Here is a 15,364-nt window from a genome sequence, read left to right as displayed (position 1 = left end):
CATGTGACTCCTCTGGAGTTGCAGGCGTACATAGGCTACGGAGACTGCTTACCATCAGGAGGGTCGTATGCCACCGACGTAGTATAAAAAAAAAACTATCCTTTTATTACATGACAATACGAGTCAAGGCATACGTCTTACGTCTGCTGTCAAACTAGGGAGGACACGATTTTTAGGGTTCCGTACCCAAAGGGTAAAACGGTACCCTATTACTAAGACTCCGCCGTCCCTCCGTCCGTATGTCACCAGGCTGTATCTCATGAACCGTGATAGCTAGACAGTTGAAATTTTCACCGATGATGTATTTCTGTTGCCGCTATAACAACAAATACTAAAAAGTACGGAACCCTCGGTGGGCGAGTCCGACTCGCACTTGTCCGGTTTTTTTTCTTAAAACATATCTCTTATACAATCAATTACTCTTTAATCTTTAATTCTGATTAATCATAAAACCACCACAGGTAGCTGGCCAATTGGTGATAGAGTCAGACCAAGACAAGTCTGCTACGATTTTGATAGCACACGCTGTGTGTTATTTTAGTTGGTCTGTGTTTAACCTTTTGACCGCCAAAGACGTCATGTGACGTGCGCGGCTACAGCCCAATATCAACCTTCATGCATACCGACAAGGTTCACGATTACGCGCCGCGTGCGATAGGGCGTTCAAAAAGTTAAACGTCAAACTTAGCGTTTTCTTTAAAAAAATCAAGGAGAGATCCCATGTTTGATCGCTTAAATAACTGTTATTTTAATAAATTCTAGCTTAATAAGATCTCTATTTCAACGATATATTTTCTTTAATTTCATAGTACTACAGTTAATCTGACACGAACTTATTTGTAGAGCCATAAGAGCTTGTCACGTATATTTGCAGCCTTCGAACAGTAACAGTTCCCGGTGACTACAAGAAATACTATTACTTTTAGATTGCAAAATTAATGGTCCTTAAGCTATAAAAACATTCAGCGAGTCAAATTGCTAGGCCGCAATATGGCAGTAGTATTTGTATATCTTTTTATTATGTCTTCTCTTTCCATTATTGAAGCAATTTCGCGTAAGTTTCTAGAAATATATTAAATTTGTTTATGATGATGTAGGTATGTACCCAGTAGAACGCGATACATCATATTTTAAAATGTAAAGGGCATTGAGATAACTACAAAATTACCCCAATTTTGAAAATAACAAATATCAACACAGTATTTTATTTAAAATCCTTTGATTTTAAGGATGCATTCCCGAGTTTAAATTAAGTTACTTTCTCAAAGACACAGGTATTCTAATATTCTATTTCGGAAATAATCAACATATTATTTTTATCCAATAAGGCGCTTATGAACGTGTACACTTGCCTTAGGGCTTGTTTACAAAGTGTTTAGTATGAGTTTACAAGTAAATTAATTTATACAATTATGTTCAAATATAGCAAAATACTCCGCACGACGGGACGGCCTTGGTGTTAAACCGAAGGGTTCGTCAAATTGTACCCCAGGGGCGTTTTACAAGGGGCATAACTGCGAGCAGTGCTTCTGCACTGACGACAGACTTAAGATATGTACTGTTCCCCTTACGTGCAAGATGGATGATAAAGGTATCTACTTATATGGTAGAGCTAGTTCAAATGCCTACTTTAACCTTTTCGCTGCCACGTCAATGAAGTAATAAAGTGTCATCAACGCCAAGCCAAAAATTACACGTATACAACCCGTACCTATATATGAAGTCGTGGCATGTGGGGCTCGAAACAGTATACAGTCCTGTATACAGTGGCGGCGAAAAGGTTAATATTATTTTTTTATAAGCTTCATAAGGTCCTTAATAATAATAGATTAACCAAGGGATTCGAGTTTGAGTCAGGGATGGATGCTTTCATCCGAGCACATTTAAAAAATCTTTTAGTAAAATTTGAATTCTCAGAAACGCGTAACTTTTCAGGATTGCCATTAGACAAACCTAACCTATCTATAGGATAACCTCACGACAATCCTGAAAAGTTAACGGTTTCAGAATTACGACTAATGATAATCTGACAATCATTACATTATGACCAAAGAGTAAAGTAAGTATATAGGTAATTATGACTTTCAATAATTATGTCAAACAAAGGGATCCGAAAAAGGGTATATGTAATAAATAATGCCTTTCTAGGTGGGCGTGGTAAAGAGAACCTACTTAAGGCTGTATGCTTCTGTTTCCAGTTCCATCATTGGATGAACAAATCCACTTCTTCAACCCATCAAGATTATCCGATCTCCCCAATGTGCACGACACGGTAGCCAGGTGTATACCCGGAAAGTTATACCGCATGGATTGCAACAGATGCATTTGCACTAAATCCGAGAGTCTGTTGTGCGAGAAACTATTGTGTCCAAACTATGAAGATACTTATAAACTTCAGGCTCGGGAAATTTCTGGTAAGATTCAATATAGACTGGTGACCGCAGAGCTGGCGGCTTCCTCGCACAACGTATCAGCATTGCGATACAACGAGGAGATGTCGCCAGCATCCTTGGTACCATGCCTCAAGGGCTAATTATTCATTTAGTCTAGTATGTGTACACTACTGCTATGCCTCTGTATATATCTATTACGAGTATGTATATAGACTTATTCAAAACGTCTTTTGAACCGTGAATCCTTCAATTTCAAAATTAATTTGAACATGATCGGGTAAACCGTTTTTGAGTTATCGTTAAAAGTTATACCTTTTTTAATATACTACGTCGATGGCAAATAAGCATACGGCCCGCCTGATGGTAAGCGGTCTCCGTAGCCTATGTACGCCTGCAGCTCCGGAGGAGTTACATGCGCGTTGCCGATGCTAACACTCGGCACCCTCGTTGAGCTCTGGCAACCTTACTCACCGGCAGGAACACAACACTATGATGGACGGCCACTTATGGTACCCTACACACGAGCTTTCTTTGTTGGTTTTTAATTCAGTTGACTTCGACAATTAGGTACTGTGTGTGGTAAGTAGCATACATCGGAGCCTAATACCTTTATATGTAAGATTCTGTTCAACATTTTCCCTATTTTACGTAGTTCTTTCATGACATAAATCATCTAATCTATTCAGGAAAACCTTGCGAGGACGGTGACATAATGAGACAAGAGTGTGTCGAGTGTGCTTGTCAGAACAGTAAATTTGCCTGTGACGTCAAAAAAGACTGTATCCCATCAGTTCAGCTACTCGGAGAGAAGAAGAAGAAAAAATGTGTTCCGGGTCAGAAGTATCCCAATCTGTGAGTGGCTTTATACAACTCTGTTACTCATTTTTTATACGTCGGTGAAAAACGGGCGTGCAGCCCACCGTATAATTTTCGGAAGGTGATGTCTTTTTAATCGAATTTAAAAGGTAGAAGTTTTCAGTACGTTGGAATCGTTTGTTTTTTTTTCTCCGATTTATCGACGACGATTTTTATTAATTTAAGTAATTATTAAAATTCAGTTTGTCCTTATTGTCACTAAGATCAGACGATGTGATCCTGGGGAAATTAAGGGAATTGTTGTCTGGGAAAAGTTGGACAGCACTACTTGGATTGGAACTGCTGATGAAGACCATAAAATGAGGAAACACGCAATGACATTAATTTATTGGGCTAAATTAATGACGGCTGTGGCCGTCATCGGAAAATCTTGCCAAGGACGCCAAAGACGGCGACAGGTATCAGCTTCGCCAATGCAATAGAGACTTACGCGGGATTCCGTAAAGTTCAATTTCGCTTAAATAATTTCAATCGCCTGGCGTCCGGAGCACAGCATATTCCTTCGCTGTCTGGCGTTCATAAAGAGTTCAAGGAGGACTCGAACTTATCTCTTCTCGAGGACGCGACTCCGGGATACCAGCTCGCTCCTTACCAACTAAACTACCGAGACTTACTCGTTGACAGTGACAGCAAGCGTTCAAGTCTCGCCAAAGCATTTGCCTATCAAGCCGTTTTTGAAGACAGTTTTTTAAAGAATAAAAATAACGGATTATGCCAATTGAGAAGTATATTCATATTTACAGACCCAATAGACCACCATGTATTTGTACGGCAAAGGGCGAGCGTCACTGCTCTTCATCACTAATCCTCATTGGAGCTCCGAAGAAGCGGATAAGGCCTTTTGAGGCAGCGTTCTCCGACCCACACAGCGGGAAGAAGTGTACGCCGGGTGTGGTTTATAAGTACGTAAAACCCTATCGTAATAGGGTTATTCTACAAAAATCTAATTCCTCTGGCCATACCTATTCGAAAATTCCCAGTAAATTCCACCTTATTATGAAACCTTCCTATAAGCAAATCCGAGGTAATGACAATAATACACTTTGGTGCAAAATCATTTATTTTATTCACTTTGATATCCAACAATACTTTTTTAAATTCAACTGTACAAGTCTAAAGTTAGACACGAACTGTCCGTTCCGAGCTGGATCATCGCATTTTATAACTTCAGGTAGCAGTCCCAACTGGTTCTACCTGAGTTAAATGTACTCTCAATACTGACCTATAGTGGAACAATAATCATTTATTGAAATAGAAGGTAGGCGAGTTGTTACAATTAGCATCTTATTTTTGGTCACTGTGAGACTGGTGCGAAGTTCCATCTACAATCAAAACAGATAAGCGGAGCCTCCTGGGAATTAGTGAATAGGTACAGCCAGGGGAATGATATTGCGAATCCTTATAATTGCTCGTAGCAACGCTGAGCCGAACGGAGCCGAGAACGTCCGAACGCTGCAGTTTCTCCCCACTGGTTACTCTCAGAAACATACTATGAGATTTGTCATTTGGTAGAAACCAAACAAGCCAATAGGGTATTTGACTTTATTTAATATAAGTTATTTCACTCTTTGGACGAAATAAAGCACCACAACATTAATAGAGAAATGTAGACAGCAGTTATTTTTAGACACTATTTCTATTTTATAATCCGTATATAACTATAAAGAGTAGGTAACTTGACCGTGACGTCATTTGCTAGTGTTTCATGTAAATTCCACCATAGTAGCAAATCTTTTTGACAGTTCGGAAAAAGAAACTGATTTGACTAGAAGTCAAATACCCTAATTGCGATAGCCATAAAAAAATACCCTAATTTGTTCACTGATTTAGTAGCGACGTATAGTAATAACGCCTCCATAAACGTCATATTTTCATACAAATTTTACATTTAATTTAAGTATAATTAAATACTTATGTATTTATATATATAAGATATTTCTTTACCACTAATAAGATAGACAAATAAAAATAATGCGTTGCTTTATCTGAAACGAAAATATTTTATTTAATCTGTGTTTCTACCATTGAAACCATTTGTAAGAAAATAACTAAAGGAAAACCTACATACCTGAAACGAAAATAAACGACATTAAATGTCTATTCGTCTATCAGCATGTAAACTTAATCACTGATATTACTATTTGATAAATTATTTTAAATAAACGTTTTCTTTCGTACATTTCACATTTTTTATGACATATGTGACATTATCGACAGCCACGCATCCATAGAGTAGGTGGCGGTCAAATAGAAAAAATATAAAAGTATAATTAATACTTTTTACATCTCCCCCCCTAAGGATAGAAAATTTTTCCAATAAAATTTTCGCAGGATCGTGAACTCTCCTCCGTTTCTTCTCCTTCTTCATCTATAATAGGGACTGGAATAAGTTTCGTTATATGGAACAAGTTCGACTCTGCTTTTTTATGACCGACATCTATTCTGTATATAGAGTCTGAAATTTTCTCAGTAATTTTATAGGGTCCAATTTTCAGCTCATCTAATTTCCTTCTGTTTAGCTTGTTTCCATTTTCCACATACACCAAGTCTCCAACATTAAATTTATGATACCTTCGATTTTTGTCAAATATTTTCTTATTGTAGTTGTGCGATTTTAAAGTATTTTCGAGTGCTATCTCTTTATCTATATTCCAATCACTTTGCAGTTCTTGCTTAAGTTCTTTTGGCAAAATTCTATCATCTGTACCATTCATAAGGTAAGATGGGGAAAAACCAGTGACTGAATGTTTTGTTTCATTGTATTTTTTTAGACATTCTTGTGCTATTGTGGCCCAAGCTCGTTTTTTCTCCTCTTTCGTTTATTCTGCATCTTATCTTGTTTACTAATGTTTGATTTAATCTTTCATTTAATCCATTCGAGAAAGCTGTATTTACTGCTGTAAAAACTATGTTTATACTCTTGTTCTGCAAGAAAATCTTAAATTCTTTTGAATTAATTCCAGGGTATTGATCAGTAAGTATCATACCAATGTTGTTTGTTTCTGTTACATTTTTGAGTAGTTTAATAAAATCATCTGCACTTTGGGTTTTGGATGTTAGTATATACGCATATCTGGTGAAGTGGTCTACCAACAAATGCAGATATTTTTTTGTTGATCTCGAACCTCCAAATCCTCCAATCGTGTCTATTGACATAATTTCAAAAGGTTTTGTAGCCGGACCCAAATGAGACATAAGTCCAAATTTGTCTCGTCCTCTTGATTTATTTTTAATACAAATTTCACATGTAGCGCAAACATTTTTGATATTAGTTGTTAAATTTTTAGCCGAATATAACGGACTAATAGTTTTCAGCATTTGTCCAACTCCAATGTGGCAAAACTGTTCATGTATATTTTTCAAAAGTGTTCTGCTAAACCTCTCTGATAGTAGTATTTTCTCTTTTGTCTTCATTTTTCTTAAATAAACGTTATGTTTCTTAATTAAATTCTCCTTTTTATTCTGTATATATTTATTTTGACTCTGATCTTTTAAAATATCTTCAAGTTTTATTAAATTAACAACTTTTAATTGTTCATCTTTATTTTCGTCACATTCTAAAACTGGATTCCTGCTTAAGCAGTCTGCTTCCAAGTTTGTTTTTCCTGGCGCATATTTTATTTGAAAATCATATTGAGACAGATAGTATGTCAAGTCACCCAGTTCTTCATCCGTTCTTGATTTAAGGTTCATATTTTCTAGGGGTTTGTGATCGGAGAAAACTGTGAATGATTTTCCTATCAGCCAGTATTGCCAGTATCTCACAGCCTCCTTAATAGCTAGACATTCCAAGTATATAGCTTTTTTTTTCTTTTGTGCCACATTCAATTTCTTAGAAAAATATGCAACTGGTTTTTCTTTTCCATTAGGCTGCATCTGTTTTAAAATAGCTCCAATGCCTTCCAATGAAGCGTCAGTATAAATATTTATTGGTAAATCTTGATCAAATATTTCCAGTACTGGTTGGGAGCATAGCAGGTTTTTTATTGTTTCGAATGCTTTCTGGCATTCTTCAGACCATACGAATTTTTGATTTTTTCTGAGTAAATTATGTAATGGGTCTAATATCATTGCACTTCTTGGTATATATTCATGATAAAAATTTATCTTCCCTAGAAATTGTCTAATATTTTTCTGGGTTTTTGGGACAGGAAAATTCTTTATAGATATTAAGTTATCTTTTACCGGTTGTATTGAGTTATTTTGGATTATGTGACCTAGATATTTGACCGAGTTTGATGCAAAAATGCACTTCGTAAATTTCAATCTAAACCCTTCAGTCTTTATTGCTTCCAACAATTGTGTCAGGTGATCAATATGCTCTGTGAATGTTCTAGAAAATATGAGAATATCATCTATATAATTAACAGCAAAAGCAGTAAGTTTATGTTTTCTTAATACATTGCTTAGTATCCTCTGAAAGATTGCAGGCGAGGTCTTTAACCCGAACGGCAACACTGTCCACTGAAAATGTCCTTCCTGTGTCACAAAACCAGTTTTCTTCCTGTCTTCGATTCGTAATGGGATAGACCAAAATGCAGAGTTTATATCCAAGGTAGAAAAGTAACTGCAATTCCTCGTTTTAATCATCAGATCATCTATTAATGGAAATGGTTGAGCCTGAGGAACTACTATTTTATTCAGATCCCTGAAGTCTATGCATAGTCTCGATTTTCTATTATCCTCTTTTTTAAATGCTAAAGTAACAGGAGCAGCAAATGGACTGTAAGACTCTTCTATTAGTTTATTGTCTAATAGTTTTGCTATCTGTTGTTCGATCTCTTTTTTATCTTCTTCAGTGCACCTATAGGGCCTCTTACTACAGTATTTGTCAACTAATAAATCTATCCTTGCTTCATATTCATTAACTGTGCCAATATCGAACTTATGTTTTGCAAAAACTGACTTGTATTTATCAATTAATGTATTTATTTTAACTTTTTCTTCTCCATTCAAATGATCTATATTCATTTCAAAATCATCTTCCTTTACATGTTCATTAAAGTTTATTTTGTATTCTGTTTCACCTCGAGTTTCATTCTTTAATACTAAATCGTTAAAAATGTCTACTTTTTTATCATTTATAGGATCTTTGTCATTATTACTTCCTTCTTCTTTTTGAGAGATTTCTAAGTTTTCATCTTGTCTCAGTCTGAATAATTTTATTAGGTCTAATCCAATCAAAAAGTCATCTTTGAATTTTTCATCATCTAGAATATCTATATCTACATTCTTTTCCAGTTCGAAGATTTTTATTTTTAAGTTTGTCAAACCTTTTGTCTTATTAACACCACTAATTGTAATTAAATTTGCTTCGTTCAAACTGTTTCCTTTCCCTTTCAGTCTTAAAAGCTTGGAGTTAATAACAGAAACATTTGAACCTGAATCATAAAGGGCCTTCAATTCAAATTTATCATTTACTTTCAGTTTGACATATATTAATGGTGTTATTATTCGTTTTTTTGGTGCGTTTCATTTAATTCAGCTTCAATAACTGAGTTGTTGACATGTCTCACAACATTCTTTACATTCTTATCTTCGTCTTTTGTTCTAAACCAGCATAAGTTTTCTGGGTGGTAACGGGGTCCTTTATTTAATTTTTCGCAGATTTTACATGCGTTTAGATCTTCATTTTTATTGCTAGTTTTGGAGCTTCCCACTCTTCTCTTAAACACGTAACTTTTTCTATTTACCATGTGTTCCAGCTTGCTGACCTCATTAAATAAATCAACAGTATCATTTAATATTTCCCTGTCAATCTTGTTTATTATATATTCCGGCAAACCAGATGCAATTAAATCCACCAATGTGCCGGCATCAATCGATCTTCTCATATCCAGTAATAATTTCTCTTTTTTAATAGCGTAGTCCAGCAATGAACCGTCTTTATATTTAAAAAACATTGCATTCGTAACTGGGTTCCATCCTTTATTTGCAAAAGAGTCACAGAATTTCTTTTTCCATTTGGACCAATCCGCGTCCATTGTTAATTTTATGATCATTGAACTAAACCAATCTGCGCAACTCTTATCCATGAATAGCCTCAATATTTCAACCTTCTTCTCGTCTGCAATTTGAAAACGCTCACATTCTCTTTCGAAAATGTCTATCCACTGAACAGCGTTTGAATTCTTAGTTGAAAATTTCTCAATAACAAACTTCTCCGCAATATTTTTCAAACTCTGTTGTCGGTTTTCTTGTGTATTCTCTATTAATTTTTCCAATAATTTACCTAAGGCATCCGTATCTTTTTGAGGTTCGGTGGAGGGTTTTTTTTCATTTAATTCTTCTAGGTATTGATCTCCGAATTGTATGTTACCATCCTCGTCTATATAATTTTTCTTAAGTTCTTCGGTCATTGTTATCCAGACTCTTCTTATCTGATATCTCTTAGTTAAACTGTTTTTTACTTTACTATAAGCAGCTGTTTTCAGTATTTCTTTATGATAACCGACTGATTGTAGCTCTTCCGGAATAGCATAGATTTTATTATCACTCGTAGTTATAGAAGTAACACAGTAAATATTTGTCTTTCCATCACTTCCCGGCAATATCGTAAATTCGAAGCGAAGTTTCTCCATTTCCGATCGACTTAATAACAATAATGTCGTTTTATAAGATATTTCTTTACCACTAATAAGATAGACAAATAAAAATAATGCGTTGCTTTATCTGAAACGAAAATATTTTATTTAATCTGTGTTTCTACCATTGAAACCATTTGTAAGAAAATAACTAAAGGAAAACCTACATACCTGAAACGAAAATAAACGACATTAAATGTCTATTCGTCTATCAGCATGTAAACTTAATCACTGATATTACTATTTGATAAATTATTTTAAATAAACGTTTTCTTTCGTACATTTCACATTTTTTATGACATATGTGACATTATCGACAGCCACGCATCCATAGAGTAGGTGGCGGTCAAATAGAAAAAATATAAAAGTATAATTAATACTTTTTACATATATAATTATATTTTACAGAAAAGAATGCAACAAATGCATATGTTCAGCAAAACGACTTCTCCGCTGCACAACAATGACGTGTCTCAGTAACGACGAGATACAAAAACTTTTCTGGAGAACCCGTAGGCCTCGCAGACATCGCCGTCGGCCTCTTCGAGAAAAAACGGTTCGTCCACCAAAGCGCGCTGAAGGGCAGGCACAGGTGAATTTCATTATTATACACCTTATGTTGATTTACCACGATTTTCTCTCATTTCAAACTGTACCCCTAGTGTACATTTATTCGATGGCGTAACATGACGTACGCGTTTGCGTTAAGTCTCATTTTGTATGGGATTTAGAGTTTCCAAAACGTTCAGCTTGTCGCGCTTTTTCTAAATCCTATACTAAATGAGACTTAACGCAAACGCGTACGTCACAGCACAAAATCGAATAAATGTACACTAGGGGCTCTGAAGTACTAAACGTAGGCCAAATAATAAACGTAAGTGAACGTGACTAAGCCATTTTTAAGTTCTATAGTAGATTGTTAACCAAGGGATGAAGTGGTGCCTTTTACCTGAGTTAAACACTCTACTTTTCATTTCGAACACGAGGAAAGTAAAACTTATGTGTATTAAAAAAACGCGGCTAAGTATAAACTTCAGTAGTACTTATTTCTTGAGGGTATTTTAGATTAAGTATTTAGGTAAACATAATTATCGTTATCGTTACCTAGTTATGGAATGGGGAGTTAATTATCAGAAAAGAAATTGTACAACGAATCCATTTACAACCAAAATATTAATCGCTTTTCGTAAAAAAGCGGCCAAGTGCGAGTCGGACTCGCGCATGAAGGGTTCCGTACCATTTAAGACGTATTAAAAAAAAATCTACTTGCTAGATCTTGTTCAACATTTTACCACTTTGGACACACATTTTACCACTTTGGGACTGTCTCTCGCGCAAACTATTCAGTTTAGAAAAAAATGATGTTAGAAACCTAAATATCATTTTTGAAGACCTATCCATAGATACCCCACACGTATGGGTTTGATGAAAAAAAATTTTTTTTTTAATTTATTGACGTATTAAAAAAAAACTATTCACTAGATCTCGTTCAAACCAATTTTCGGTGGAAGTTTGCATGGTAATGTATATCATATATTCTTTTTAGATTTTTCATTCTGTTATTTTAGAAGTTACAGGGGGGGGGGGACACACATTTTTTCACTTTGGAAGTGTCTCTCGCGCAAACTATTCAGTTTAGAAAAAAAATGATATTAGAAACCTAAATATCATTTTTGAAGACCTATCCATAGATACCCCACACGTATGGGTTTGATGAAAAAAATTTTTTTTTTTAATTTTTATGACGTATTAAAAAAAAACTACTTACTAGATCTCGTTCGAACCAATTTTCGGTGGAAGTTTGCATGGCAATATATATCATATATTTTTTTTAGATTTTTCATTCTGTTATTTTAGAAGTTACAGGGGGGGGGACACACATTTTTTCACTTTGGAAGTGTCTCTCGCGCAAACTATTCAGTTTAGAAAAAAATGATATTAGAAACCTAAATATCATTTTTGAAGACCTATCCATAGATACCCCACACGTATGGGTTTGATGAAAAAATTTTTTTTTTTTAATTTTTATGACGTATTAAAAAAAAACTACTTACTAGATCTCGTTCGAACCAATTTTCGGTGGAAGTTTGCATGGCAATGTATATCATATATTTTTTTTTAGATTTTTCATTCTGTTATTTTAGAAGTTACGGGGGGGGGGACACACTTTTTACCACTTTGGAAGTGTCTCTCGCGCAAACTTTTCAGTTTAGAAAAAAATGATATTAGAAACCTCAATATCATTTTTAAAGACCTATCCATAGATACCCCACACGTATGAGTTTGATGAAAAAAGATTTTTTGAGTTTCAGTTCTAAGTATGGGGAACCCCCAAAATTTATTGTTTTTTTTCTATTTTTGTGTGAACATCATAATGCGGTTCATAGAATACATCTACTTACCAAGTTTGAACAGTATAGCTTTTATAGTTTCGGAAAAAAGTGGCTGTGACAGAATCGGACAGACAGACGGACATGACGAATCTATAAGGGTTCCGTTTTTTGCCATTTGGCTACGGAACCCTAAAAAGAGAAAAAAACGTACTAAGAAAGAACAGTGGTCTAGAGCAGAAACGTATCATTTTCTGCACACTTTTTAGAACAACAACGACCCAGTTCAGAGCATGTGAGAAATGAAAAAAATATTATGGACTTTAACGGGACTTAATCGCGTATACTTAAACATTAAAATTATGTCCCACGTTTCGAGGACGGGATTATCTCTGTGCTGCATGGTCTCGGACATACCGACGTCGAAATTTAAAGCTTAAGTAGGTATACGCTATTAAGGGCCTGTTTCACAATGTATAAGTATAAGATAAGTTTATTAAGCTCAAAAGTTTACACCTTATACATAATATCTTATAATATATTACATAGGATTCATTGTCTAAGAGTCTTTCGCTGATACTTAAAATAGGTATAAACCTGTGCTATAAGTAACAGTTACCTTCCATTTGTCTCTATATACTTTACATGTATTATATACAGATGGGTATTATTTATAATCATACCGTAAAGAAAATTATACACAATCTAAGTTAAGATGATGATGAGAAGATGTCCAAGAAAGTATTGGATAGCTAATTAACGAATAAATTAACTGCCAGATAAAACTTCTTGCAAAACTTAGCACTTAAGCTTAAGCTTAGCACTTGCAGTTAAGCTTCTTTGAATATTGTGAAACGCAAACAATGACTTTATTCGTCAGATAAGTGGCAAGTAGAATATTCAGGAGTTTACTTGGACATTGTGAAACAGGCCCTAAGTCCGGTTAAAGTAAATAATACCTATGTAAAAATCGTGACAGATTAAATCTGTGTTTTGACAGGTGACTTTCTCGAGCTCAAGTACCGAGGAGCAACCTAGAACGCGTAGGCCTCGGCCTCTCCAAGAAAAAACGGTTCGTCCTCCAACACGAACTGAAGGGCGGACACCATTCTTGGAGGCAGCTTTCTTGGATTCGAGTGCCGAGGATAAATCTGGTACGAGTAGGCCTCGCAGGCCTCGTCGACCTCTTCAAGAAAAAACGGTTCATCCGCCAATGGACGCCGAGAAGCAAACAGGAATGAATAGGCCTCGAAAATTATCTAACAAGGTCAAAGAATTTGACAAAGCGTTTCTGGATGGCAAGAAGTGTGAACCTGGTGTAGTATATCGGTGAGTAAGAATATTACCTATACCTTCATAAAGGAGAGGAGATTCTACTGACGGAGTAAGGTACTTAATTTACATACACTCCCGAATAAAAATGTTCGTTCACAGTACAGTCCACGGACGTCATTGGACCATATTTAATCGTTGGTATTGGTATGGAAGTCTCACGGAATAGGGTTCTTCTTCCTCCTCGCGTTGTCCCGGCATTTTGCCACGGCTCATGGGTTCCGTTTGACAACTTATCCCAAGATTTGGCGACTGCCATCTGACCTTCCAACCCAGAGGGTAAACTAGGCCTTATTGGGATTAGTCCGGTTTCCTCACGATGTTTTCCTTCACCGAAAAGCGACTGGTAAATATCAAATGATATTTCGTACATTCTAACACACGTTCCCAAAAACTCATTGGTACGAGCCGGGGTTTGAACCCGCGATCTCCAGATTGCAAGGCGCACGCTCTTACCGTTAGGCCACCAGCGCTTTTTCTTTTTGTACGGAACAGAGTTATGTTTTTAAAATAAAATGACGGGCGTTTTTCGGAGCCTTTCAATGACTCACGCTAAAACGGTCCGGGTCTGGGCCGAAGAGCTCGACATAGTTTTCTGTAGAGAGCATCACTTGACCACTGATCACCTACTTATCATACGAGTAGGAAACGAAGTGACGGAATTCGCGACCAGAGGGTCTACCGCGAAAATCGAAATTCGCAAATTGCGGGGATCTTTCTCTTTTACTCTCACTATGACGTAATTAGAGTGACAGAGGAAAATGCCGGTATTTGATGAACTTCGATTTTCGCGGTTATAGCCCAGGATTCGGGCCGTTCCGCGTTCTAACGTAAGTCGTTGTTTAGACTGCGGATATATTTTCTGAAAAACGTGTTATTTTTTTTAGAAAAGAATGCAATAAATGCAGTTGCACTCGAGAACGACATCTCCAATGTACAACCATGACCTGTTCCAATAAATAGATGAACGTACGACTGAACCATGAAATCAATATGAATAAAGATGAATAATCTAGAGAAATTGGATTTGTGTTTTGTTTTCTATCGGTCTACGATTTAACTGAGCTTCTCAGGTAACTGATAAGTTCGCTTCACGCGATTGGTTGCAACTGGTTGCGTCAGAATGCACGATTGGCTCGATTTCGTGAGTGACACCACTGAATTAGCACCATTCTTAGTGCCCGTAAGGCTCGTCCTTAGATTATGTCAATGGCGTCTTCATATTGGGCGCTCCGTTGTGCGAACGGGACATTTCTATATACTCACATAGCGCTGTCACGCTCATACACCTAAGTGTAGTATGAATAAACCTTTTTCTACTCGTCGACTGTAATAGTTGAATTAAGATAACGTATACCAAACTGTTATTGGGTACTTTTTATGTATTGGGCTCCCAACTCATCTAGAATATCCATTACGAAACGGTTTAGTCAACTATAATAAAATTGACCATTCACAGCTCGCCGCGGTCAAGAGGATGAAACGAAACGATAGCTCAAATTAATTATTTATTTTAGGTTGTATTGTAGAAACAATTGCTTCAAAAGTCATAAACGCACATGTGACCATAGATTAGTATATATTATGCATGTGACACACTTAATATAGTAACATCCATAGACTACGAAAAGTATTTTATACAATCGAGATATAATAGAGACCTTTTCAGTCGAGTACCGTGTTTAGGCAACGAAGCTTGTTGAGTTGCCTAATTAAGGTAAGATATTGAAAAGCTTGATATCACTATTGTATTGAACACTTTTTCTACAAGTCATTTAAAATAATTTTTATATTTTCACTATAAAACCTAAATAATTAGTGGAAATTGGTAAGTATCTCAGTAGACAAA

The 15,364-nt window shown here is 35.9% G+C and overlaps 2 protein-coding genes across 2 annotated transcripts; one reads left to right on the top strand and one right to left on the bottom strand.

The window, feature by feature from the left end:
- The first annotated feature begins 907 nt into the window (after positions 1-907).
- Positions 908-14,536, top strand: LOC133529977 (uncharacterized). The gene is made up of 8 exons (XM_061867770.1): positions 908-1,054; positions 1,427-1,591; positions 2,199-2,414; positions 3,080-3,245; positions 4,013-4,171; positions 10,262-10,445; positions 13,184-13,512; positions 14,403-14,536. Exons 1-8 carry the CDS (start codon positions 991-993, stop codon positions 14,476-14,478), a joined length of 1,359 nt encoding a protein of 452 aa, XP_061723754.1. The 5' UTR covers positions 908-990; the 3' UTR covers positions 14,479-14,536.
- Positions 8,669-10,248, bottom strand: LOC133529978 (uncharacterized). Its single transcript, XM_061867771.1, has 2 exons — positions 10,025-10,248; positions 8,669-9,941 (listed from the first exon to the last, which is right to left on the bottom strand). The coding sequence occupies exon 2, from the start codon at positions 9,848-9,850 to the stop codon at positions 8,720-8,722; it is 1,131 nt and encodes a 376-aa protein (XP_061723755.1). The 5' UTR covers positions 9,851-9,941; positions 10,025-10,248; the 3' UTR covers positions 8,669-8,719.
- Positions 14,537-15,364: the final 828 nt, after the last annotated feature.

Source organism: Cydia pomonella, chromosome 22, assembly GCF_033807575.1.
Source record: "Cydia pomonella isolate Wapato2018A chromosome 22, ilCydPomo1, whole genome shotgun sequence".
In the NCBI taxonomy this organism is placed as follows: domain Eukaryota; kingdom Metazoa; phylum Arthropoda; class Insecta; order Lepidoptera; family Tortricidae; genus Cydia; species Cydia pomonella.
The sequence above is the reverse complement of the archived record's forward strand: the minus strand, read 5'-3'. Positions and strand labels throughout refer to the sequence as shown.

Coding starts and splice junctions, on each gene's coding strand:
- LOC133529977 (XM_061867770.1), top strand. CDS start 991: ATGGCAGTAGTATTTGTATATCTTTTTATTATGTCTTCTCTTTCCATT. Junction 1,055..1,426: donor CATTATTGAAGCAATTTCGC/GTAAGTTTCTAG, acceptor GTTCAAATATAG/CAAAATACTCCGCACGACGG. Junction 1,592..2,198: donor GTGCAAGATGGATGATAAAG/GTATCTACTTAT, acceptor TTCTGTTTCCAG/TTCCATCATTGGATGAACAA.
- LOC133529978 (XM_061867771.1), bottom strand. CDS start 9,850: ATGGAGAAACTTCGCTTCGAATTTACGATATTGCCGGGAAGTGATGGA.